Source organism: Megascapheus bottae, chromosome 4, assembly GCF_031878675.1.
Source record: "Megascapheus bottae isolate mThoBot1 chromosome 4, mThoBot2.hap1, whole genome shotgun sequence".
Taxonomy (NCBI): domain Eukaryota; kingdom Metazoa; phylum Chordata; class Mammalia; order Rodentia; family Geomyidae; genus Megascapheus; species Megascapheus bottae.
Genome location: NC_143512.1, coordinates 39,580,292 through 39,607,646, shown reverse-complemented (window position 1 = coordinate 39,607,646; position 27,355 = coordinate 39,580,292). Strand labels below are relative to the sequence as shown.

The 27,355-nt window shown below is 38.1% G+C and overlaps 1 protein-coding gene across 4 annotated transcripts in view; it reads left to right on the top strand.

Annotated features, from left to right (window-relative positions):
• Window positions 1–23,900, top strand: part of Jmy (junction mediating and regulatory protein, p53 cofactor) — a 63,795-nt gene extending 39,895 nt beyond the window's left edge. The window contains exons 5-12 of one of the 4 annotated variants that reach the window (XM_090331730.1): window positions 4,016–4,181; window positions 4,577–4,764; window positions 6,906–6,992; window positions 10,651–10,746; window positions 11,878–12,184; window positions 12,356–12,511; window positions 15,233–15,543; window positions 18,678–23,900. In XM_090331730.1, coding sequence (XP_090187856.1) covers window positions 4,016–4,181; window positions 4,577–4,764; window positions 6,906–6,992; window positions 10,651–10,746; window positions 11,878–12,184; window positions 12,356–12,511; window positions 15,233–15,540 — 1,308 coding nt within the window. In that variant the 3' untranslated portion in view covers window positions 15,541–15,543; window positions 18,678–23,900. Of the gene's footprint in view, window positions 1–4,015; window positions 4,182–4,576; window positions 4,765–6,905; window positions 6,993–10,650; window positions 10,747–11,877; window positions 12,512–15,232; window positions 15,544–18,677 lie in introns of all 4 variants that reach the window. The other 3 variants (XM_090331729.1, XM_090331728.1, XM_090331727.1) reach the window with 3 other exon arrangements.
• Window positions 23,901–27,355: the final 3,455 nt, after the last annotated feature.

Genomic DNA, 27,355 nt, shown 5'->3' with positions numbered 1-27,355 from the left:
AGAGCTCAGGGATAGTACCCAGGCTGAGTTCAAGCCCTATGACCCCCCCCACACACACACACAAAAGAGCTTATATTCAGTTACAGGGGAAGGTTTCATCCTTACATCTCCACAGAGGTGTACACTGTTTAACTTCTGTATTCTTTTCCCAAACCCCCTACCCCCCAAAATAAGTCTTAATTATCCTTGATAAGAGTGCCTGGTTTGAAAGTAGCCCTGTGGCTGAAGGGGTAGGGCTATATCCTTGAGCTGAAGAGCTCAGGGACAATGCCCAGGCCTGAGTTCAAGCCCCACACCAGACACACACAAAAAAACCCCAAAAGAAAGAGTGCCTACTAAAAGCATGTCTACAGTAGTGTTAAAAATTAGTAACTGGGCTGGGAGTTGGCCTAGTGGCAGAGTGCTTGCCTAGCATGCACAAAGACCCGGGTTCCATTCCTTAGTACCACATACGTGGTAAAAGCTGGAAGTGGTGATTTGGCTCAAGAGGTGGAGTGCTAAGCCTTAAGAAAGCCAAGGACAGTGCCCAGGCCCTGAGTTTAAGCCCCAAGACTGGCAAAAAAAAAAAAAGTAACTTTTTGTTTTTGGTTGATTTGGTTTGGTTTTTGTTTTGGGTGGTTTGTTTTGTTTTTGATTTTGGTTGGTGCCAGTCATATTTGAGGATGTAGACCTTGTTAGGTATTACTAATTTTTGTTTGCTTCCTGTGACATTATTTAAAAATACTGTATTTTAGTCAGGCGACAGAAGTTTATGTTTATAATCCTATATCTCTTAGAAGGGTGAGATGTGAGGATTGTAATTTGAAGCCAGCGTGGAAAGAAAAAGGAGTTTAAAAAAAAAAACCTTAACACCAATTAAACACCAACCAGTAGGAATGGAACTGTGGCTCAAGGGGTAGAGCATTATTAGCCTTAAACCAAAAAGCTTGGGGGTAGCACCATTCAGAGTCCTCCAAGACTAGCACATGTGTGCACACATGTACATACACCCCCCCCCACACACACAAATGCATGGGGGTTGGGGGGGGACAGGAAAGGGGGAGAGAGAAGAGGAAATATGCATATATCAATTAACAGGGTTTTGAACCCAGGGGTTTGGCTCAGCCTTTTCCCTCATGGACCTGGCTGGATCCTCAAAATCTAGCCTCTAGAGTAGCCAGGTTTTTAGGCATGAGCTACCATTGCATAAGCAGTAGAATTCTGCCTTTGTTATATTGGTTAACTTGCTTGTTGGGACCTGATAGATACTGAGATGTCTGGCAATATACCATGCCAGAGAGCTGCCAAGAGAAGATTTCTGATTGTTTAGAAATGTGCCCTCACTGCACATTGGCTTAGGATTGTAAAGGAAGGAACAGGCTGTTAAAGTTCTGGCTTATGGCTGAAATCTTCAAAGGATTTGTTAAAATTGCCAGTTAGTCATTCTTTTCAAGTAGATGCTTGCTATATAAACTTGTATGTATGTATGTACTGTGTGCTGTGTGTGTGTATATGGATGTACACATCAGTTTATTAGCATTAATGTAAGATGCCCACATTGCTCATGAGACTCACAGCCAATGTGAATTATTAGGACAGTCCTAGAAAAATGCTTTATAATAATGAAACCTAACTTTATGGTTTAGATTATGGGGCAAGATCTTCAAAATGTCAGTTTAGGTCCCTAAAGGGACCTAAAGTGAAAAACTTCCTGATGTGACAAAATGAAAACACTTCAAGATTATAAGTTATGTTTAAGATACTTAAAAATGATTTTCATGTGTATAATGCATCGGCTACAAAAAGGGAAATGCAAAGTTTTAGGTCCTTCCTTAGTACTTAATGTATATCATCTCATTTAATTCTGAAGCAAATCCATTTATGCTATAGACATGTATGCTCTTAGCTGAAATCCTGAAAGTGTCATAGGGTTTTAGAATTCTAAGTAGTTCAAAAGTTTAGAAAGCTAAACAAGTAACATTCAGAGAAGTGTTAGTGTAATACTGAAGCATAGTTTATCTAACATGAAATAGATAAGGATTATAAATAGTTTTATATCCATTCAGATGTTTCCTGCAAATGAATTGTAGGGTTAAACTTGACACCAAGGAGTTTGGTTTTCCAAGATTTGTGAAATATGAAATTCTGAATAATATTGTCAACTTGTGTTTTTTATGTTTATGCAGTTCTTACTCTGTTTATACTCAAGCTTCCTTTTCTCTCTGAAAAGAGGTAGTCATCGTTGAAATTACCCTTTATTATTCTCCCTTTATAACTTTTTTTTTGATGGGGGGTCAGTTGTGGGGTTTGGACTGTGGGCATGGGCACTGTCCCTGAGCTCTTCAGCTCAAGGCTTCCATTCTACCCTTGAGCCAACCCTCACTTCCCCATTGTCTAGATGTTAGCTGGAGATAAGAGTCTCATGTCCTTTTGTGCCTGGGCTGGCTTTGAGCCTTGATCCTCAAATCTCAGCCTACTGAGTATTTAGGATTACAGGTGTGAGCTACTATGCCTGGCTTCCCTATATTTTTAAGAATGGCACTCCTATCTGGTATTGTAGCACATAGCTGTAATCCTAGCTATTCAGGAAGCTGAGATCTGAGAATCTAATACAGAAAAGTCTGTGACACTTAAAAATAATAATGCCAGGGGCAGGATATGGTCTAGTGATAGAGTGCTTGTCTAGCACACATGAAGACCCAAGTTTGATTCCTCCGTTTCACATACATAGAGAAAAGCCAGAAGTGGTGCTGTGGCTCAAGTGATAGAGCTCTAGCTTTGAGAAAGTCCAAAGACAGTGCTCAGTCCCTGAGCTCAAGCCCAGGATTGGCAAAAAAAATAAATAAAAATAAATTAAAAAAAAACCTTAAAGAATACCTTAAAAAATAATCGCACCAATAAAGATTTAATGGATACAAGCATTCATCATGTAGACATGGGAAAATTGAGCCTAACTCCACCTTTTGTCAGTGATGTCTCACTGAGAAGTGTTTAGTGGGGGGTCTTGATGTCTTAAAGTATGTTTAAAACTGTAGAAGTTGTGCTGATGCAATGTGCTAGCCTTGAGCAGAAATGGTTAGGGACAGTACCCAAGCCCTGATTTCCAAGTCAAAGACTGGTGCATGAATACACACACACACACACACTGTCTCTCTCTCTCTCTCTCTCTCTCTCTGTCTCTCTCTCTCTGTCTCTTTCTCTCTCTGTCTCTTTCTCTCTCTCACTCTCACTCTCTCACTCACACACACACACAAACTGAGCTTCTTTATTGGCTTTTGTTTGCCCTTGTGAGCCCTGCCCACATTGTGACTCCCACCTATTCTGCACAGCTCCATTGTCTGGAATTAGTTCTCTTTCTCCTTATAATTTCTTTTCTCTCAGTTCTCTGCCTGTAAGATGCAGATAGGAAATAACTGTCTGGAAGTTTTAGATGTCAGGGGAGATTTGGAGCAGGATGCTCATCCCACCCACACTCCATACCTTACACCAAAGATGTTTCCTCTAGCTTAAAGGAGTCCTAAGCCTTAGAACACCTTTTGCCTTGTCAGAATTCTCTGACTTAATTTATTCCTTTGGTTTAGTTTATCTTCATAAAGGTTCTGTGTACTCTGACTCCAGATACAATCAGCCTTCAGGATGGTTCAGGTGGTCCCAGGGACCACCACTGCCTTACTATCCTCAAGAGTTGAGATTTAGTGGGCCCTGGTCTGCCCATTTGCCTCTGATGTGGATTTGTTCTTCTTAGAATTCGTCTACCTCGGGACTTTTGCTTGGGTAAAACTTCCTGAATCTAAAAATTGGAGATTAGGTTACTACTTGTAAGAGAGTCCCTACTTCCTCTCATACTCCACTGCGTAAGTAATGCCTTCCACTGTGCTGCACCTGGCTTAAAAGTCTAGATTTCTTGCCTGTATATTTGCTTATTAGAGCTGTTTTATCTTCATGAACTAATTCCCTGATTAGTATTGATGTTTATAATAGCCTGACTTTTTTATCTTGTTTCCACCAGTGAGAAGTATTTTTATTTTCAATGTAGATGCAGAGTTTGCAGGGTGGTGCAGAAGCTCTAGCTCAGTTGGATCAGTTAGAAGCTGATTATTATGATCTGCAACTTCAGTTGTATGAAGTACAGTTTGAAATATTGAAGTGTGAAGAGCTATTATTGACAGCACAGTTGGAAAGCATCAAAAGACTTATATCAGGTATGAATGTGCATTTGACTTCATAAGTCCACAGAAGTACTGCATGGGGAAAATACATGAATGCCAATTGTGTTTCTTCCTTTTCTACAAAGTCTATAAACACGTATTTTGAGGAAATCTGGGAAGTCAAGCAAGTCATTTCATAGGATCAGTGGGGAAACTGTGTTAGCTTTGGTTATCTTTGTATATTAAATTCATTCACAGTCTCAGTTGTCAAAGGGTTGGAATTTTTAGGGTGCCATAAGGAATAGAGTGAGTTCTAGAATTATTGAACACTGTGCCAGACACTGCAAAACGAATATTTGGCATGCACACAGTCTATGTGGACTATCGTTATTTAATACCATTTTACAAAAAAGTCTTATCCATATCCCCTTGTTGCTTCTCCATAACAGAAAAAAGAGATGAAGTGGTATACTATGATACTTATGAAAGCATGGAGGCCATGCTGGAGAAGGAAGAGATGGCAGCATCTGTGCACGCACAGAGGGAAGAGCTGCAGAAACTACAGCAGAAGGCACGCCAGCTGGAAGCAAGACGGGGACGAGTCTCAGCCAAGAAAGCCTACCTCAGAAATAAAAAGGTATTACAATCTTGCTTTTATTCATCTCTTAGTCTTTGGTCCAAGTCTTATAAATCTAATGTGATTTGTCACTGATTCTTGAATATTTTAGAAGTTAAATAAGCATTACTTTTTTATACTCAGTTCATATTATTAAACATATTTCTACCAGTATTGCTCTGTTAAGTGAATTCCCGCAGCTTGTGGTGATGTTCTTTGCCTCTAGCAACCCTGAGGGTGACTCTTCTAAGGAGTTTTAATAGTACTAAAGAATTTCATGTAATTCCCATTAACTTCTTAATGTGTCTAGTGACAGAGTCTACATATAAGCCCTGGTTCTAACCTCTGCCTCATGGAGTAGTATAAGTTTTTACACATGCTTAACTTGAATGACATTTCTAAATCCTTGATACTCAGAGGGATGTCATTTACAAAAGAGTGCTTTGCAGGGCTCATGTGGCTCAAGCCTGTGATCCTAACTACCCAAAAGGTCAAGGTCTGAGGATCGCAGTTCAAAGCCAGCCCAGACACGAAAGTCTGTGAGACTCTTATCTCCAATTAACTACCAGAAAACCGGAAGTGGTGCTGTGGCACAAGTGGTAGAGTGGTAGCCTTGAGCTGAAGAGCACAGGAACAATATCCAGGCCCAGAGTTCAAGCCCCATGGCCCAAAGGAGTGCTTCACAGTTGGGCAGTTGGGCTCATATTTATAATCCTCCCTACTCAGGAGGTTGAGAATTGAGGTTCATGGTTCAAAGCCAGTTTGGTTAGGAAAGCATATGAGACTCATTATCTCTAACTACCAAAAAACCAAAAGTGGAACTGTGGATCAAGTTGTAGAGTACTCACCTTCAGTGAAAAAACTAATGGACAGTACCCAGGCTCCCACTGGACCAGCAGAAAAAAAGTGCTTCTGAGAAGTGGCCAGTTTGAACCTTTTCCAGAAATAGGAAGTCAGTAGAATTTAGTGGCTTTTAGGGAAAGTGTAAAGAGGAACTATTTCTTACTTTTTCCATGGTGTATTTGTATATTACATGGATGGACATATCACAGTGGAATCCCCGTTTATAATATATGCTGAAAAATGAGGGGGAGAAAGGCTATTCTTGCCTGTAGCCCCAGGACCAGAGAAAAGTTATAAATGAAGATAAAGCATTGTTGCCAATCGTATTATATACAGTGTGTTATTTTTTTTATTGTAATTAGTAAAAGGGTTACATGATATTTGCCAGATAGAAGGTGCATTAATTCACATACATTGAAGTGTGTTATTTTTATAAAGGATCACAGCTTTGCTAGTGTATCACAAAATCTGTTCTATATGGATGTTAAAGTATACAATAAATACATTTATAGCAGTAATAATACTATTTTATAATTTTTGAATTTTGAGTCTTTAAGGTATCATTTTGCTCTGACAGTGATGATGGAGAGATCTATATCTCTTGCTTTGTTTATATCAGTCTGGAAAAAAACAGTGTCTTTTTTAATTGGAGACTCATGGATTTTAGTGCCTGGGCTGGCTTTGAACCTTGATCCTCAGATCTCAGCCTCCTGAGTAGCTAGGATTACAGGCATAAGCCACTATACCCAGCTAAGCCAGTGCCTTTACCAGAGAGTGATCAAAAAGACTGTATGCCAATGGTTATATTTTATTCTTCTTAATTTTAAGGAACATAATCAAACCTAGATTCTTCTGGTCATAGTCTTCATAACTGAAATAAACCTTTGAGCTTATCTGAGGGCAACTCCCTTACACCTTGTCTTCTTTCCCAGCTCCCTTCTTCCCCTCGTACAAATCAAATATATTTCTAGGAGCCAAGCTTTACAGAAAAATCATAAATTTCAATTATTTGATATATATTTTTTTAAAGTCTATGTTAAAAGATAATTTAGCTGGGCCACCAATGAGTGGCTCATGCCTGTAATTCTAGCTACTCAGGAGGCTGAGATCTGAGGATTGAGGTTCAGAGCCAGCCAGGGCATGAAACTCTTATATTCTAAATTTAACTTGTATTAAAACATGTTTTTTAAATTTTAGTTATTTTTTATTATTATGATATGCAGAGATGCTACAGTAACATAAGCCAGATAAAAAATACATTTCCTTTTGGACGATGTCATCAGTTCCTTCTCTTTAAAACATGTTTTATATATTTATAGGAAATTTGTATTTCAAAACACAATGAAAAATTCCAGCAACGCTTTCAGAGTGAAGATGAATATAGAAACGATCACACAGCACAGCTAGTAAGTTTGCACTCTTGAAGACTTGGAATAAAAATTCATTTTTCATGTGTCTCAAAGTGAATAAATTAGAGAATGAGAGTCACATAAGATGTTAGCATTAACTCGTGTGTGTGTGTGTGTGTGTGTGTGTGTGTGTGTGTGTGTGTGTGTGTGTGTCTCTGTCTGTCTGTCTGTCTGTCTGTCTCTCTCTCTCTGTGTCTCTGTGTCTGTGTAGTTTTTAGGCAAAATCAAGTACAGAATTCCTATTCCCACCTCAATATTCACTCCTATTCCTCCTTCCCAAGTGCATACACCAGTAGACTCTGGTCTACTTAAGTTGTACATTTGTCAACAGCAAGTCAGCTTTGAGACATCCTTTTTATCCAAAGGCCATTGTCTACATTAAGGTTGTTCTTAGTGTGCTCTGATTGTACAATGCACAATTACGGATCTTGGTTTCTTGGAAACAATACATTGTTATAAAACCTTTTCCAGAAAAGTATACACTATAAATTAAAAATCTCATAAGATAAGCATGCTTAGGTAAGAAGTAACAGAAATGCAAAGCCTGTTTTGTTGCCATGCAGAAGCCATCTTTATCTTTCTCCTTCACCAATCACTACAGGTGAATTAATTTCATTTTATGGGTTCATAAATGAATTCACTAAATTTCTTAAGGTGGAAACTGGCATGTATCCCAGGCCTTCCAAACACTGGCGTTGGGTTTAGGCTCAGTCCTGCTGCTATGTTACATTTCCCCACACAAGCTCATCATCAATTCATGCCTCAGGGTTAGAACCATTCTCTCAATCTTTACATTCTAATTCGAATTAATTTAAATTTGAGTACATCAGCTGACCAATCAGTTAATTTACCTTTGAGCTCTCTAGTCACCTAATATATGGATTATGTTTAGATAAGATCTCAGTGGTTCACGATTGAAAATCCTTCAGTAGTTTCTTTTTAATAGTTTTTCTTAAAAAAATGTGTTTTTAAACAAACCATTTTCTTAGTGCCAACATTTCATAAATAAAATACTTTCTCTATGGGGCATAATCTATTTATCCATGGAGACATTGTTACTCTACAAAGTTTAGATTCTTTGTCCTCATGAGCCATTCCATATCATGTATGTGGATTTGGGAAGATGCATGCTCATTCTGGATTTCAATACAGGATGTACACCAGATTTCATAACAGTTATTCCTTGTACTTAGTTGGGTGAGAGGATAACACATTCTAGTTGTGTAACAGAAGTGAGTGTTTGGGGGCATAGATGTGTATTCTTGCTTTGCTTCACTATAATCTTAAACAATTCTTAGCTTCCCTTTCTGAAGGGAAGAATCCCATTGAACTTAAATGCAGAACTCAGATATCTCATCTTGTTTTCTCATTGGGAAATCTTTAAGATTATACTTCTGTTATCTGATACTGTTACTGAGAGATGCCCTGCCTTGTATCTTGTCATATTTGGTCTTTGAAAATTAAGACTCTTAAACTAAAAGCATCAGAGAAGATTTTCTTTACGCACCCATAAGTTCCTGTTTCCTGTGCCATAAATCCAGAGGGCTAATGCACACCCAAAAGAATTGAGTATATACTACCTCATTAGATTATGTTCTCCCTCCTCTGAAATTCCAAGACTCTTGTCTCTTGCACTATCAATTGTGTTCACAATCACTACACACCCATAGTTGGCCAAGTTAGGAAACTTTGAGCTCTTTCACAACCTACCTGTGTGACAGCAATGAACAGTGTCTGAACATGCCACTCTCCAGTTCCAGATGTACCTTGTTTGCACACTGCTCTGTGATAGGTGCAGTTCTATTTCACCAAGTATAAATGTGTAGACGCAATCTGCACCATTTGCCATTTCTTTTCTCATCTACGAATGGAGCTAAAAGAATATAGGCCTGTACTCAAAAAGTTAACTCTGTCCCTTTGCCAATTACCATTCAGGATTCCTATATGATTTCTCATATCATTCATAGAAAAATCTTATTGTCATAGGCTGACTGTATTGATAACTGGAGGTGTTTGAACATTCTCCTCCTCAGTAAGTAGTAAGGAATTATTGAAAGGAAGTTAGTATTTTATTTTTAATATTTTAATTGCATATTTTCCTCCACCTACATTTATTCTGTGATCAGAAACCAGATATTTAGAGGAACATTCTCTATAACCTGCTCCTAAAGTTGATGGATTTAAAAAAAAATACATTGAGATGAGCCTGTAATCCTAGCTACTCAGGAGGCTTGAGATCTGAGGATCAAGGTTCAAAGCCAGCCCATGCACAAAAGGACCTGAAACTCTTAATTTCCAGTTAACTTCCAGAAAACTGGAAGTGGGGCTTGGCTCAGGGGTAGGGTGATAGCCTTGAGCTGATGAGCTCAGGGATAGGCAGATGTGCAGCATAATACACAACTTAAAGTTATTATCTTCTTTTTGATTTAAAAAGTCTTCTCAAATTTTCTACTGTCTATTTGGCTTCAAGGAATGAAAGAAAAACTAAGACTGCCTTTCCTGTGTTTAATTAAAAAGCTTTAATTGAGCTGAATGTGATTATTCTAATGTAGTTACCACATAAACAGAAAAATCCCAACATAATGTTGTGGCTTAAGTGGTAGCGTGCCAGTCTTGAACAAAAGAAGCTCAGGGACAGTACCTAGGCCCTGAATTCAAGCTCCAGAAATGGCAAAAAAAAAAAAAAAGTATACTACTAAAATATAGTCTTCCAAATGAAGTTTTATTATAATTTTTAGATAAGTCAACAGTATGGGAAATCTTGCAAACTGATAACTGCTGAGAAGATATGATATCGTTACAAAATTCATGAAGACTGCTGAAAGCAGTGTTGGTTATTTTGAAAGAATGTGTAATCAATTGCTAGTGAGGTGGCTGCTGATAATTTTTTTTGTTCTCCAATAAAACTTTTTTTTTTTTTTTTACCAAAATAGGCAGCTAGTTCATGTGTGGTAGCTTGCTGAGCTTCCATCTGTGTGTCCATGTGTCTCATTTCCACATAGTTATGTCTGAGAATTGTTCTTAACCATCCAAGAGTTTTAAAGAAGAGATCACATCTCATATGTGCACAGGCAGCTGTGATTCCAGTTCATTTCCCTCACCTGATTTATTTTAAAGTCAGCTATATTTGAATTAGTAACATATAGCAATCCTTTCATTACTTTTGCCTCTGTCTCCCAAATGATACTGAAATTAAGTCAAAACCAGCCTTATAAAACAAGATTTTTACTTTACCATATTACTGAGAATTTTTAAAGAATGATTTGGATTAAAAACCATCGTGTTTTATATAGTAAAGGTTTTGTTTAAGCCAGGTGCTGGTGGCTCTCACCTGTAAGATACTCAGGAAGCTGAGATCTGAGGAGCCAGCCCAGGCAGGAAAGGCTGTTAGACACTTATCTCCAATTAACCATTGAAAGTGATGCCATGGCTTGAAGAATAGAGCACAAGCCTTGAACAAAAGGGCTCAAGGACAATGCTCTAGCTCTGAGTTCAAGCCCCATGACCCATAACAACAAAGTCATTCATGAATGACTCCCTTGAGTCATTCATTTTAATTACTGGGAGAAAGTCATCTTCATTCTTCTTAGTAGTGTAAAAAGTGGATGTGACGTAACATTATAACATAATGCATCATTATTACTTCTTTTGTTAGAGGAAAGAGAAATTACTTGATGAAGAGCAACGAAAAAGTGCCTGGGTTAGCCAAGAGAGACAGAGAACACTGGATAGACTCCGGACATTTAAGCAGGTAGTGAAAGTAATGGTACATGTATTGTTTTTTTCTTATTTGAAACAGTGCTAAAGTCCTATTCTGTTATGTTTAGAATACATTATGATCATGGTTTAATTACTTGGCTCCCTTTCCTTTGGTTGTTTCCAATATTAATAGTCTGACCCCTGGCGTACAGCTTCAGTAGTATAAGAGGAATGTCAGGCCTTCTGAGAAGCTTGGATTCCTCTGGGTTTCATAAAAATAACAAGCATCAGCTTGTTACTAGTTCCACATACATCAACCTTTGCTGGTCATAAATTGGCAGACATCGATCAACCAGCGTATACAAGTGCTTGGGCATTCTTAGCCTCACCCTTTCAACATCTCAGAAACCATTGCTGAAGCTTCTGGCTCTAGTTGTTGAAGTGTTCTGCAGCTTTGCGTAGAGCCACATACTGATGAGGTGAAGTAATCTTTTGATTAAGTCCTCTTAGTATCATAGTGAAAAAATGGAGTTGTGGTGAAACCACTCCTAAAGGTATATCCTCTTCTAGGTACCCCTAACGTTTAAAATTAAACCTTACATTAAGTAAATGTTGTCTCTCAAATGGCATAGTGGTAGGTTTCCTTTAAGAGGTATAAAATGGGTTATTGTAAGACAGTACTCCAAAAATTTTTCATTATATCATAAATCTATTTATTATATAGGCTTTTTAAAAATTGGCATAAAATGCCAATGTTTTCATCTATAAGTACTTGAAAATATATTGTAAACTAGTATTACTTTCTTAGTTTTTTGCATATCATTAGCAAATATATTTGATACTATTTCACATACTGTTTTTTCTATTTAAATTGGTAATGTTAAAGACTTCAAAATCATGGTAGTTTTGGACAGTTGGCTTCTTGAGATAAGAAAGAACGACGTCTTAACATATTTAGTAGGCAAATAACAGGAGTTGGAGGTGGTTGCTGTGAAAATTAGTAGGTATTGGCACTCTAGTCTATTTTTATGTTTTATTAACATTGATTTTTTTACATCATATTCCAGATGTCATGTTCTAGTCTATTCTTAAAACCACAAAAGAGCTGAAGGGGGAAGTAGCCTTTTTGTTCATTTATTTTTTAATATATGACAATCAGTTACAATAACTTCTAATATTTTAGAGGTACCCTGGGCAAGTCATACTTAAATCAACCCGATTACGACTGGCCCATGCAAGAAGAAAAAATGCAGCGAGTCCTATGTCCCGGGAGGATGAGGGTGACTCACTACCAGGAGTGTTGCAGGGAGTGGAGAAAGCAGAAGAGGCCGGAGAAAGAAGAGACCCTCCTGTACCACCACAGACAGCAGAACCCCAGAGCCTTGCACAACTTGAAGATTCTTCATTAGCACAACTTGAAGCCACTTCATTACCTCTCAGTAGTATTGCCTCTGAACTGCCTTCCACTGCATCTCTTCCACTTTTGACTAGTAATGACCTCAAACCATGTTCTGGTACCATAGATACAGTCCTACCACCTCTTCTTCCAACACCCCTACCCCCGCCTCCTCCTCCTCCTCCTCCACTACCGCCTCCTCCTCCACCCCCACCCCCACCACCTCTGCCTGTTGCAAAGGATGAATGTGCTGCTGTCACTGCAGAGACACTGGAGAAAGGTCTGCCTAGAAAGGAAGGAACCGAGAAGAGAATTCCCAAATCAGCCAGCGCCCCCTCAGCTCATCTCTTCGACAGCAGCCAATTGGTTAGTGCTCGGAAGAAGCTCAGAAAGACTGCTGAAAGTTTGCAAAGGAGAAGAGGTAAGTACATAGGTGTTTCCATCTGATGTATAAAATGGAAGAACTTCATGGTACATTCCACTTTGTAAAACTTAATGGAATTTTGAGCTTTATAGATAGTATAAGAGTTTTCAAGCAGAGAATTCTAAATCAACCCAGAACAGCAAACATTACCTTCTTGAGCTATTAAGACATAAACAATGTGTTTTGAATGACATTTGGCCCATTTTGTGAATTTTTTTTTGTTAGAAAAAGTCTTATTTTAAACTGGCTACCAGTGGCTTATGCCTGTAATCCTAGCCACTCAGAGGCTCAGATATGAGAATTACAGTTTGAAGCTAATTGGACAAGAAAGTCTGAGAAACTGTATTTTTCTTTTCCTTCCTTCCTTCCTTCCTTCCTTCCTTCCTTCCTTCCTTCCTTCCTTCCTTCCTTCCTTCCTTCCTTTCTTTCTTTCTTTCTTTCTTTCTTTCTTTCTTTTTCTTTCTTTCTTTCTTTTATTTTGCCAGTCCTGAGCTCATGGCTTGAGCCCTGTCCTTGGACTTTCTCAAGGCTAGAGCTCTACTACTTGAGCCTCAGCACCACTTCCAGCTTTTTTTCTATGTATGTGGTACTGAGGAATCGAACCCGGACTTTCTGGAGTATAATTGGAGATAAGCATCTCTGGTCCTTTTGTGTCTGGCTTGGACCCACTATCCTCAGATCTTAGCCTCCTGAGTAGCTAGGATTATAGGCATGAGCCACCACCCAGCTTAGTCTGAGAAACTCTTATCTTCAGTAAACTACTCAGAAAAAGCTGAAGTGGTGCTGTGACTCCAGTGGTAGAACACTAGCAGACGAGTTCAAAGAGGTTCAAAGATAGTGCCCAGGCCCTGAGTTCAAACCCCAGGACCAGCAGAAGAGGGAAAAGGGGAAAAGAGTCTGATTTTAAACCTAGGAGATAAATTACTCAGTGGCTGGTATCACTCAGGGGTAGAGCACTGGGATAACATGTTCAAGGTTCTGGGTTCTATATGCCCTGCACTACAAAAGAGTATAAAAAAACTATAGGGACCCGGAGTTTGGCCTAGTGGTAAAGTGCTTGTGTAGCATACATAAAGACCTGGGTTCGATTCCTTGGTACCACATACATAGAGAAGCTGCAAGTGGTGCTCTGGCTCAAGTGGTAGAACACTAGCCTTGAGGAAAAAGCCCAAGGACAGTGCCCAGGCTCTGAGCTCAAGCCCCAGGACTGGCCTCATCCCCCACTCTCCCCTCCCCCCCAAAAGAAAAGAAAAGAAAAACTACAAAGTACTCTCATTTTAGTCTCATTTTGCTTTGGAAGAGCTTAGTATGTTCCTTGTATATAAAGGCAAAGAGTAGGGCATCATTTAATTATCTATTTATTTTTGCCAGTCCTGGGGCTTGAAGTCAGGGCCTGGGCACTGTCCTTGGACATTACTTGCTCAAGGCTAGTGTTCTACTACTTGAGCCATAGCGCCACTTCTGGCTTTTTTTGTGTCTTTAGTACCAACGAGTCAAATCCAGGGCTGCGTACATGCTAGGTGAGCACTCTACCACTAGGCTACACTCCTAGCCCCTAAGGTTTTGTTTGTTTGTTTGTTTTTGTTTTTTTTTTTCATTACCAGTTCTGTGGCTTAAACTCAGGGCCTGAACACTATCCTTGGGTTTTCTCAAGGCTTGAACTGTACTACTTGAGCCACAGCACCACTTCTGGCTTTTTCTGTGTATGTGGTACCAAGGTTTCATGCATGCTAAGCAAGAACTCTATCACTAGGCCAAATTCTGGGCCCCTGTAGAAGATTTCTTACCATAATCTCAGTAGAAGTTTGCATATAAAACAACTAAATGGGGTGGGGGGAGAGCACTCTTAGCACAATGAGGCAACATTTTATTTATTTATTTTTCATTTTTGTCAGTTGTGGAGCTTGAACCCAGGGCCTAGGCATTGTTTGAGCTCTTTTGCTCAAGGGTAGTGTTCTACCACTTTGAGCCACACAGTTCCACTTCTGGCTTTTGACTGGTTAATTGCAGGTAAGAGACTCACAGAGACTTTCCAGGCTGGCTTCAAACCACAATCCTTAGATTTTGGCTTCCTGAGTAGTTGGGATTACAGGCGTTAGCCACCAGCACCTGGAAGGCTTAATTTTTAAAGAAAATATGTGTTATCTGGTCACTAAATCTGGATCAGGCAGGTGAAATAGAAAAATCCTTTAGGGCTTTCATCTTCACATTAGTAAGATTGCCTTCCATCCCTCAATCTGTTCCCTTCTTTTACATGGGAAGTGATAGAAATAGAAATAAGAAATAGTGCTGGAGCTGGGCACTGATGACTCACATTCACATCTGTGATCCTGACTGCTCAGGAGGCTAAGACCCGAGGATCAGGGTTCAAAGCCAGCTTGGACATGAAAGTCTGTGAGAATCTTATCTCCAATTAATCACAGAAAAACCTAGAAGTGGCTCAAGTGGTAGAATGCTAGCCTGGAGCAAAAGGATCCCAGGGATAGCATTTGGGACCAGCAAAAAAAAAAAAAAAAAAGAAGAAGAAGAAAGAAAAAATACCTGACAAGGAATTTGAATCTTGCCATAGTGATGCTCCCTACTGTTCTGGCAACCTACCCACAGCTTATGATGCCAGTGCCTTGCGCTTTCATAAAAGTCCAGTAGTCTCAAGGTCTTACAGTTTGACCTCAAGTGGATACCTAACTGTAATTAATTGTTCTCTTTATTTTCTATAAGTGAGCTCACCCATGGATGAGGTGCTAGCATCCTTGAAGCGTGGTAGTTTCCATTTGAAAAAGGTTGAACAGCGAACTCTGCCTCCTTTTCCTGATGAAGATGATAGCAACAATATCTTGGCACAAATCAGGAAAGGGGTAAAATTGAAGAAAGTTCAGAAGGAAGTTTTGAGAGAATCCTTCACACTTCTGCCTGATACAGACCCTCTAACACGGAGCATTCATGAAGCTCTAAGAAGAATTAAAGAGGCATCTCCTGAGTCAGAGGATGAAGAAGAGGCTCTGCCTTGCACAGATTGGGAGAACTAACAAGTAAATACCTTTTGTCTTTGTTAACATTCAGTAATACAGCTTTTATAATTGGTTGATGGGGCCCAGTGTTCTTTTCAAGTACAAGGTGTATTATTTATGCAAATATTATATCTTTCATTAAAAATTATCTCCACTTAAGGTACATCTAAAACTAAAAGGACATCTTATTCTTCCCCTACCCAGAAAATGCATTTTCATTATTACATTCAATATGTTTGGAATATATTCCAGTCAGTTTCATCTCCTTTTAACATTCTTCCCCCTTCACAAGAGAGTTTTCTAAGGTCAGTGTAGAAACATGATTACATTGTTAGCTTTCTGAGCTTTTCAAACTAGTCCCTTCTGCATACTGATTGCCTTTAGTTATACATGTAGCATTCTGCTAAGTAATAGAGTGAAGATTACTACATTTTCAAAAATGTAGTAATGGGTATGGTGGTGAGCATCTGTAATTTTGATGCTTGGGTGGTGGGCATAGGAGGGTCAAAATTCACAGCTAGCACAAGCAAGAATAGCAGTCCTGTCTCAAAGAACAAGGTGGGTGTGTTGGCCCACACCTTCATTCTCAGCTGTGTGGGAGGTAAGGTAGGAAGAGCATGGTCCAAGGCCACCCAAGTAAAAAGCTCAAAGTATATCTGAAAAAGAAGTTATTATTAAATAACAGCAAAAAGTAGCAGGGTCCCAGTGGCTCACACCTGTAATCCTAGCTGAGTCTGAGGATCAGTTAGAAACTAGCCTATCCAGGAAAGTCTATGAAACTCTTGCCTCCAGTGAACTACTCAGAAAAAGCTGGAAGTGGCTCTGTATTGCTCAAGTGGTAGAGCACAGACAGACAGACACAGGGACAATGCCCAGGACCTGAGTTCAAGCCCCAAGACTGGCAAAAAGAATTGCTTGTACTTAGCAAGTGTGAGACCCTGAGTTCAAAACTCCAGTATTGCCAAAACTTAGAAGTAAAAAAATAAATAGCTATAACATAGAAGACATTATTTGGCTATATCAAGTAGAATGTTACTAAAAGTAGCAATTTTACAATTTAGCTTACATTATATGTGGAGAGATATTGTTGTAATTTTGATTTACATTTTCTTGTGTCTAACTGTATTAAACATTTCTTCATAAGTTAGCCATTTTTTTTATTTCTTCTGTTCAGTTCATTGTCTGTTAATTGGATTATTCATTTGTTTTTTAATTTTTCTGAGGTCTTTGTGGTGATTTTCTTTCCTTGTGTTACCTATCTTTTCAAGTGATCTTTTAATATATAGAAAATTTGGTGCATTCCTATTTGTCAATTCATGTTGGTTTTGCTTGCATTATTAGAGTTCCTAATTCAGAAAATAATTACTTAAAGATTATCTCTCACCAGGCCAGCTAGAGTGTGGCCTAGTGTTAGAGTGGAAGCCCTAGGTTCGATTCCTTGGCCCTATATATACAGAAAAAGCCAGAAGTGGTGCTGTGGTTAAAATGCTATAGTACTAGCCTTGAGAAAGTTGAAGAATAGTGCCCAGGCTCTTGAGTTCAAGCCCCAAGATTGACCCCCCCCCAAAAAAAAATATATATATATCTACTTGGAGTTTAACTCCTTGCTAGCCTTCTGCCTGTCTATAACCAGTTTTCCCAGAGTTTTTATATTTTTGTGCATGCTTTTGGCCCATCAGTTCAGATGAGTGTAGCTACATGGTTTTATTCATTAAGTCTATTCCCTTGCTCAAGTCTCTTTTTGTACTTGTATCATGCTAGTACCATTTTGCTATGGCTCTTGTATGTCATTTTAAACCAATCTTTGTAATACTTACGGTGTTGCTTTTTTTTTTTTTTTGCTGAGGATTAGTTTTGCTACTTGGGGTCTTTGGGTCTCTGTAAATTTTAGTATTGATTTTCAATATAAACAATACTATAAGTACATAGAGTGTACACACACCTTGGCTACAGGTAAGTTCGTATACTTTTTTTTTTTAAGAATTTAGACCAGGAGTTTGGCCTAGTGGTAGAGTGCTTGCCTAGCATGCACGAAGACCCGGGTTCGATTCCTCAGTACCACATACATAGAAAAAAAAAGCTGGAAGTGGTGCTGAGGTGCAAGTGGTAGGGCTCTAGCCTTGAGAAATACCAGGGACTGTGCTCAGGACTTGAGCTCAAGCCCAGGACTGGCAAAAAAAAAAAAAAAGAATTTATTAACATTGATTTTTAAATCATATTTCAAATGACTTGTTTAACAAGCAAGTATTCAAGAAGGGAATCTATATACAATCACTATACAACATACAATATCATTTTGAAATAATACTTCTGAGTAGTTAGAATTACAGGTGTGAGCTACCCAGCTAATTTCTGGCATTTTTGTTGGTTAATTGGAGGTAAGAGTCATATGGTTTTTCTGCTGGGTTGCCTCTTATCTCAGACTCCTCAGTAGCTAGCTTACAAGCATGAGCTGCTGGCACCTAGTCAATATTGTAGCTTTTATGTAAAATATCAGGACATAAAAGGTATCATAAAATGACATAAAGGAATAAAAACAACAGTGAATCTAGCAGTCTTTTTTTTTTTTTTTTTTTTTTTTTTTTTTTTTGCCAGTCCTGGGCTTAAGCTCAGAGCCTGAGCACTATCCTTGGATTTTTCTCAAGGCTAGAACTCTACCACTTGAGCCCCAGTACCACTTCTGGCTTTTTCAGTACCTGAGCATGGTCCGTTCTCCTAGCATTCTACCACTTGAGCCACCACTCTACTTCTGTTTTTGTTTTTGTTGTGTTTTTGCTTTTGGTGGTGGTTAATTGGAGATAGGTCTTGAGGGCTTTCTCGCCAGGGTTGGCTTTGATCTTCAGATCTCCGCCTCCTGAGTAGCAAGGATTACAGGAGTGAGAAGAAAAACCCACCAGTATTCATTTTGGGTGTTAAGGAACATATCTACTCTTTTTAAAAGGATATATTTTTAACTGGCATACATTAGCTATACAAGGAAGGGAATTTCATTATGACATTTTCATGTGTTTGTACAATGTATTCCCAATTAGTCTTATCCCCTGCCCATCATTCTTCCATTAACCTCTCTCCTTCTTAATATAGTTTCAGTAAATTTTCTTATTCTTCTTCATTCTTACAATCTTTAAAAGAAAATTTTATTTGTTTACAAACAGGTGGCTTAGAAGAAAGAAAAATAACCTACAGATGAAGATTAGTTCCAATTCTTTTGGAAAACAAAACTTTTAAACTTGGGTCCAGAAATGGATAGTATTAGATCCAAAGTATATTGGCTGAGTGAGCTGGGGAAAAAAAGAAAAGAAAAAAAAGAAAGGAAGCACCATTGGTAGGGTATTGCTTTTTCCAGTCATTCCAGTTGATAGTGGTTAACATTACTTTAGATGTGCAATGTTCCTGGCTACAATGGAGAAAAGACTTTCTGGAGACAGCTGTCTTTATAAATCTTCTCATCCATCCACTTGTATATCTCCTTATAGTACCCAGCTAAGCTAGGGGTCCCTCTGACTTGGAAGATGACACACTGGGTTGACAAAGATCTACTGTGAGATGTTTTGGGACTGCTTAGAGATCCATCATGGAGTGTGCTGAGAAGACCTACTGAACACCAGAGCTTCTTCCATATCAGCTTGTAGAAATAGCGCAGCACCCTGGAAAAAATGTCGTGGTAGCTGTAAGTCAGGAATTAAAATAATTAGGTGGAAATGGACTTAAAATTCCCAAATTACTCATCTCCAAAGGAATTTTTACTATAAAGATGTTCAACATCTGAAAAGCCAACAGAGCTAGACCTATTAATGTATGTACTACAACATGATGTATTTAACAAGACTTATTTTTGGAAGACCACATGGTCTTACACTTTGTAAGGTTTGGAGTTCAAATTTCCATACTTTTAAATAGCTTTTCATAATTCTGAATTTGTAACAGTTTAAATTTATGTGCATCCTTGTTTATCAAAAGCAGTACTTTGTAATTTGATAATATTTCAAATTATTTTTGGTCTTTTAGTTTGAACTATTGTTTATTATAACATCACTTTCCTATTTAGAATCAGAAATCAGGATTCAGTAATAGGAATACAGATCACAATACCATGCATATTTTGTGTTTTTGTAATGATCCACAGTGAGACACATGCGTTGCAAAGGTATAGAAAGTAGATAACCAGAAAAGCCTCTTTGGCATTTCGGTCTTCAACTGCTTTGACTAGAACTTTGAGGGATAACCTTTCTTATTGTCACTTGATTTTTAAACATCTGTAGCTCTGGGTGCCGATTTAGCTGTGGATAGTGTCTTAAAGGGTAAGCTTTTGTGCATGGAGTGTCAGCAGGACTGCTGTGGGCCTGCTTGTGAGGAGATATGTTGGCCTAGTTTCCAGTTTAATTGTGCTTAAGACAGAACTTTGCCTTTATGGAGGGAGTTGAGGATTGAAATACCAAAAAGAACTTTCTTACAAGGAGCTCTTTAGCCTCACCCCAGAGAATAATACAACAGTAAACACCCTTGTGTGCTTGTATTGGTTTTCCTAAAGAAAAACCATTCACTTTCTTGTCATTTTAAATGTTATTTTTAAATCTTATTTTCTTTAAAATAATAATGGAGAAAAGCTTCTGGCCACAAGTTATATAAGACAAAAATCTATACACTTAAGTGTTAGTATTGTGATCATTAATGAGATTAAGAGCTTCTGCATAGCATCATGAAACTTATTCCAGTTCCAGCCTAATTCCTATATCTTATCTGAAACAATTAAAAAAATACAGATCCTACTATATAAACTTCATCATAAAGTTGGGGTGGATAGGCTGGTACATCCTTTGTTAGTAAAGCATTAGAAAATGTTTCATAACCCAAAGAGCTATTGGCCATATTAATACATTTGAATTTTTTAACTTAAAAGCATGTATTAGTTTTGTGTACTTAGTGTTGCATGGATCCATGTATCAATATTGTTTATGTATTCAACTTTTTGATACTTGTTCATAATCTTAAGTTTCATTCATTTCTTTGAACTTGAGAAAAATATAGAACCAACACGGGTATTCTGATGTGTTGAGAGAGATTTAGATCCACTTAATGTTAAAGCTGGAGTTCCTTTAGAAATCAGGCTCACTTTTAAAAAGGATCCTGTGATCTGCCCTCCTGAGCCTTGCATGGAAAGTTTGAGATACTAGATAGAGGTCACACGTAGAGATGTACTCTCACTGTCTTCAGCAGTTCCCACTGTGATGCTTCAGGTCATTCCCACACCAGACACTTACAGCCAACTGGTAATTTCTGGAAAATAATTTTCTCCTACTCATTCATTTCTCTGCACAGGATTCAGCTTCTCAAGCTGGGTATAGGCCAGTTACTTAGAGCTTACCTAAGTTACCAAAAGGTTCAAAGTTCCACTTTAATCAAACTATAAATTACTATAGGTACAAAAGATGGAGTTACTCACAGATAATAAAATTTAAAATAGTGTCCCACTTGTCCATTAAGATATCACCAACTGACCCTCATTAATTTAAGTTTCATAGCCCCACAATAATTACGTCAGTACAAACTTCCCATATTTGGGGTCATGGAACTTTGGGTGATCACGTTCTCAGTTGCAGACTTTCCTGTACTTTGGTACAATTGAGAATATCTTACAGGTATACTTCTGTGTCATCTCTGTATCCATAAACTGCTGTTTGCTTATGCTGAGTCAGTCTAGAAGTTAATTTACCAAACTAGTCACAATTGCATTGTATTTAAAATTAAGAAAACCAGGAGATAGTGACTAGGAATGTTTTGAGATTAGTATTACCACTCATCCCGATCATCAATTTCCAATAGTTCCTCTGCTGATGGACAACCAAAATTGTATGTACAAAACCAATATAGCATGTATAGAAAAAGTAATCATAGTGATTTAAAAGGTGTTTTTAGAAGTATAAAGAAATGCCTTGCTTACTGAGGATTTTCTAAAGTATATTTAATGGTAAATTTTATAGTTTTTTGCATAAAGAGACTCATGTTTTAAGTGAGCACAGCTGCAATTATTTCTGTCAGGGAAATGCAGAACATCTGTTACCTGAGCACTTTGGTTGACTAATGAAAGGGGAAAATAATTGTTTCAATAAAGTTGAACTCTGTAATAACATTAGGTGGTATACATGGCATGGCCACCTATGACATAATATATGTTAAATTATACAGCCTACTTCAGCATTTTAGATCGTGATACTTAAACTCTTAAAATAGTGGAACACAAGTTAGTGTGGGCAGCATCTTCTCTGTGAGATATGGTCGGTATACAAGTGATGCAATTAATCTAACACATTCCAGAAGACTTTTGAAATTATATTCATTAAATATATTGAGTTAAATACATGCTTTTAGCCTTAAAAATCTTTTTTTAAAAATTATAAGAAATTTGGTTCTTTTCCTCCTCTCCCCCAGGTTTGTTAACTAAGTATTGTGCACTAAATGTCAGAAACCACCCTATACAGTGCTTCTGGGTCCTGATAAGTCCTGTCAGGGAGTCAAGATTTCTTACCAGGTTATTTAAAAACAAACAACAGACATCAAACAAATGACTGTAAAACATTTCAAGTCTTTTGCAGATACTTTGTTAAAAATGCAACCATTTGATAGAGCAGAAACTTTTAGTTTTACCAAAATTCTTGCACTGAATTATAAAGTAAATGTGCATTTACACAGATTTTATTTCCCCTTTAGTGCTTAGCATAATGTTAGAAAATGAGCAACAAGATGTACTTGAGAGAGAAAGAGGTGGAAGAAAGTCACAGCACCTTACTTTTGAGCACACTGCATTTTTTAGTGCTACTGACCAACTCAGTAGTAACCTCTGGACTTTGCTGCAAAGTTTTCTTTATAGTTAAAGCACATTAAGAAGAGTGTCTGGTTAATAGCTTTGTAAAATGAAGCAGTAGTATTTTTTATCCTATGATGATATATAGTGTAATTTAAAAGGTTTTCCTACATAATGAATTTATAATGTTCCCTAAACTATCATGTATGTAAACAGAGGCTTTTTAAGGGTGGGAGAGAGTCTACATTCCGTGTGTGTGTGTGTGTGTGTGTGTGTGTGTGTGTGTGTGTGTGTGTACACACAGGCCTGTGTATACATTTACTGTTTGCCCATCGAGTTATTCCAAAGATATGTTTATTCTAAAATTGTTTTTCCTGTAGCAGATAACTTGGCACTTATATAATGTACTTGATCGAATTCCAAATTTATGTTTTCCACCTTTTCAACACAAGCACATTTATGCCACTGTTGTGTTCATGTATAGAAAATAACTCTTGAGGCTGACATGTTAAGAGTGCAGTTGGGTTTTGAGAATGAGAGGAAGTTGTTTGTTTTGTGTGTTTTTGTTTCATTTTATTTTTTTGTAACTCCAGTACAAGGACTTAGTTCATTGAGTTGAGGGTAGAGAGGAAGATGTTTGAAGAGTGATATGTAGATGAAAACAAAAGAGATGGGTATTGGTTATATATATATAGTTCAGTTTTACAGAAATTGTTTTTTTGTTTTACTTGCATGTTCTGTGGTTAAATATGAAAGGCTTTTCCCAACTTTCCCCAATACTAATTTTACCATTTTTAAGAAGTCCCCATAATCACAAAGGGGCAAGCCCCTTTCACTCTTTTGTGTAAAGCACGAGGGGTAGATGATGCAACCCCTACAGTGAATTCTGGCTTCCTTGACTTTGACACAATTCACATTGGCTCACTGAATTTCACATTGTACTGTGTGTTATTGCCAAGTGTGAAACCATAATACATAGTTAATGAAAAATGGAGGGCTGCGAATTATTTTGCATGAATAAAAGCCTATTAGGGCTAATGAAACTGACTTTTTTATTTTCTTGTAGCCATTCTGGGTGAATGAAAATTATAATGGCAAACTGATTCACCATTTACTAGCTGTGTGCAATATTGTAAAGGTAGAGAAACAAAACACTAGCACATTGTGCTTGGCTTTTAAAGATTGCTTTTACCACCACTACATTAAAAGGTCAGTATGCACAGTGTATTGTAAATGCCAGCTCTTGCAAATTTGCAATACTTAGATATATTCAGTTAACATTCTAAAGTATTAAAAGTAAAAAGAAAACTACTAAAACAAGCATTTATAGCAATACTATGGAATCTCCAATAATTGTTTTGACTGTTGCCTTTTGCTCTTTAGTGCAACTTTTCTGCATTGTAATTATTGTATTGCTTTGTAATTCATGTTTTTTACACTCATGACTTCAGAGTTAAGAACTTGTACACCAAGTATTGCAATCACCTTTCTCTTATTGTACATGCAATGTAACAACATACAGTTTTGGTGCTTAACAATATTCCTTTTTTTCTTTAATAAAGGATATTTATTTGAATTAAGCTGATTTTGGTTATTTAAATAATGGTGGAGATAGTATTTCTATTTCAGAAAGAAAGAGTATAGCAACTTTTGGGTGCTGTTTGTAATGTCGGTATGTTCGAGTTACAGTGTGCTATTCGTAAGTGTTTCAGTGGTAGCTTTATTTGTGATAGGATATGTACAAAGACAACTGATAAGAGATTAGAAAACTACAAGCCTTTTGTTGTACCTTTTTAAAGGATGTGTAATAAGCCCTATCTGAAGTTACATTTTTTGCAGCCGTCCTACATTTTATAAATGTATACCTAAACTAGATTGACATCACCAATATATGAGTCCCCCCTACATCATTTGGGAAAGAGAGGGCATGGGGGATAAGACAAAACAGTACCCTGAGCCTAGTTTGTGCCTTCATAGTGATGACTAACAGCTCTTGTAGTTCTAGGGCACAATACTTGAGCTGACAGCAGCTTCTCACAAATGTTTTAGGACAAAACCATAGTTTTCCATTCTTAAATTAGGTCCCAAAGTGTTTACTAGTGACTCAAATATTCTCATAGAGAAATCATTTGATCTTCCATTAAGCCATATCTGGTCAGGAATTGCTAGTGGCATTGTTGATGCAATTGTATGGCTCAGTCTCACAATATTTACTTGCTTAATTTATATATTTTATTCATTTATTTAGTACTGGTCCTGGGGCTTGAACTCAGGGCCTGGGTACTGTCTCTGAACTTCTTTGGCTCAAGGCTAGCACTCTACCACTTGAATAACAGTGCTACTGCCAGCTTTTTCTGAGTAGTTTATTGTAGATAATAAACTCACAGAATTTCCTGTTTAGGCTGGCTTCAAATCACAATCCTCAGGCCTTCTGAGTAGCTAGGATGGCAGTCATGAGCTATAGCTCAGCCCTACTCTCACAATATTTAAAGCAGAATGCTGACTCCTGAACTCCTAGCACCTGTTAAACATGTGGCACATATATACAGTAGGGTGTTATTCAGCCATATAGAAGAATGAAATGTCATTAGAAAAATGGGCAGAATGGGAGATCATATTGAGAAAAGCCATGCTTAGAAGACAAGTATGGCACATTTGTTTTTTTCTTCTCATACTGAATCTAGACACAGACACCCATGCTGTGATTGATTGTGAAAGAGGGAGCTTTTGTGGGGGAAGAGGGCAGGAAAAGGGGAGTTGAATATTACAGAATTACTATATGGAAAATGTAGAGGGTAAATTTAATATGATGTATAATGAAACCATTTGTATGATTCATTTATGCTAATTTTTTAAAAGGTAAAATTTTTAAAAAATATGGCTGTGTGCCATGTCCCAATATTTGTTTTTTTTTTGCAAAACAAATCTATGTTTACATCCATATAACATAAAGCTGAAATATAAATAAAACAATATCTGACAATATAAGTTTCAACAATTAAATCAAACTGGAATGAAATAAACAAAAATCCAATGAATTACACCTCTACATATGTTCTGTTGTCCCGGGGCAGGGGAGGATACAAAACCAGTTGTATTCCAATAGTTAATACTAATGAACCTAATAGTGATGATGTTGATGATGATATCTTGAAATACTGAGGGATGTCAAAAAGTCACTGGTTTTCTGCATTGAGAAATATAGTTGAAAAGGAATAATCTAAAAGCCCTCGGATTTCATCAGCACAACAGATACTTTTTTTTCGGGGGGGGGGGGTGGTCTTGTGGCTTGAACTCTGGACCTGGTTGATGTCCTTGAGCTCTTCAGCTCAAGGCTACCTGAGCCACAGCCCCAATTCCTGTTCTCTAGAGATTAACTGGAGATAATTGAGTCTCTGGGCTAGCTTTGAACCAAGATCCTCAGATCTCAGCCTCCAGAGTAGATAGGATTACAGGTGTGAGCCAACAACACTCCAGGGCTGCTGACTTGTTTTCAAATAGAAAATGATTTTTTTTTTCTTCGTGGGTCACGGGAGCTTAACCTTGGCCAGGGCTCTGTCCCTGAACTCTTCAGCTCAAGGCTACCTCCCTACCCTTAAGCCACAGCCCCACTTCCTGTTTTCTAGAAGTTAATTGGAAATAAGGGTCTCAGGTTCTTTTGTGTGCAACCTGGCTTTGAACTTTGATTCCCCAGATCTGAGGCTCCTTCCTGAGTAGCTAGAATAATAGGCCTAAGCCACCGCTCCTGGCTTCTGATTTTTTTTTTTGATACAAGTTGAATTATGTCTTTTTTTTTTTTTTTTTTTAGCTGCACACTCTGGTGTCATGGAGTCACACCTGGATACAAAATTGATAAACCAGCTCCAATAGCACTTGAGAAAACAATTGCCCTCATCCTATAACTAGCATCAATATCACAATTATCTAATTATTTTTCGTACCTCTAGTGAGCTCACTATTTGTGTTCAGTTACTGCATGATCTCTTCATTTGGATCACTCAGCTTACAGAGGGCATGACCAAAAACTGCCCTGGACCCCATCACTCAAACCAATCCCAAACCCTGTCTGCTCTGGGTCCATAACCTCAACTCACTTGGACTTCAGTGCCACAATTGACTTTCATCTGCCACTGGACTCTGCCCAGCTCTGTCCACCCATCTGTGAAGTCATGTCTCTCCCTGGCATAAAACCCTCCATTAGCTTCCATTTCATTGGAAGTAAGTTCCCCGACACCTTTCCGTGAACTACAGGGTGGGGGTGACGACTCTTGCAATCTGCATTGCTCCTTTCTGAGCTCTGCCCACATGTGTAATTTAAACTTAGCAGTTTTCAAGTCCTTGTATTATGGCTTTGTACTGCCATAAACCTGCTCCCATTTGTAGTCTTACAGGCTACCTAAGAAGAGATGTTTGAAGATTGCAGTTTGAGTCCAGCTTGGGAAGAAAAGTTTGCAAGACCTCTTCTCGACCCATATTTGGGCATAGTTCCACACACCTGTCATCTCAGCTCCTGTTGTCAAGCCTTAATCTGGTGTGAATTGTGGTACATATATATAGGCAGGAAGTAAGATCCAATCTCCAAAATAACCAGGGCAAAGAAGGTTTTAAGTGTGATCCAGTGTAGACCCCAGCTTAGCACATGTAAGACTGTTCAGGATCTAGTACCATAGTATAGCGTGCATAATAATGACAGTTTGTGCAGCAGGGAGAGAAAAAGAGGCACAGAGCTGGCCTTATATAAAAATCAAGAGGCTTGGAACAAATTTCTTCACTGCCTTTCAGATGGACCCAATCCTGTCAACACTTCAAGTTTGGCCTTCTGGACACCAGAACTTATAGCAACCTTAGCAAACCAGTACATCTGCCTTCTGGTTTCCACTGAGATTCATGTTTTCACTAAAACTTTCTGTCCTTCGAGTAGGTCTCCTGTGTCCAGTTTTTGTGTGGCACAGTCATGCTAACTAAATCTACCGTCAATTCCCTACCACATTTGCTCAGCCATATAATTCTAGCTAGTCAATGAAGCAAAGG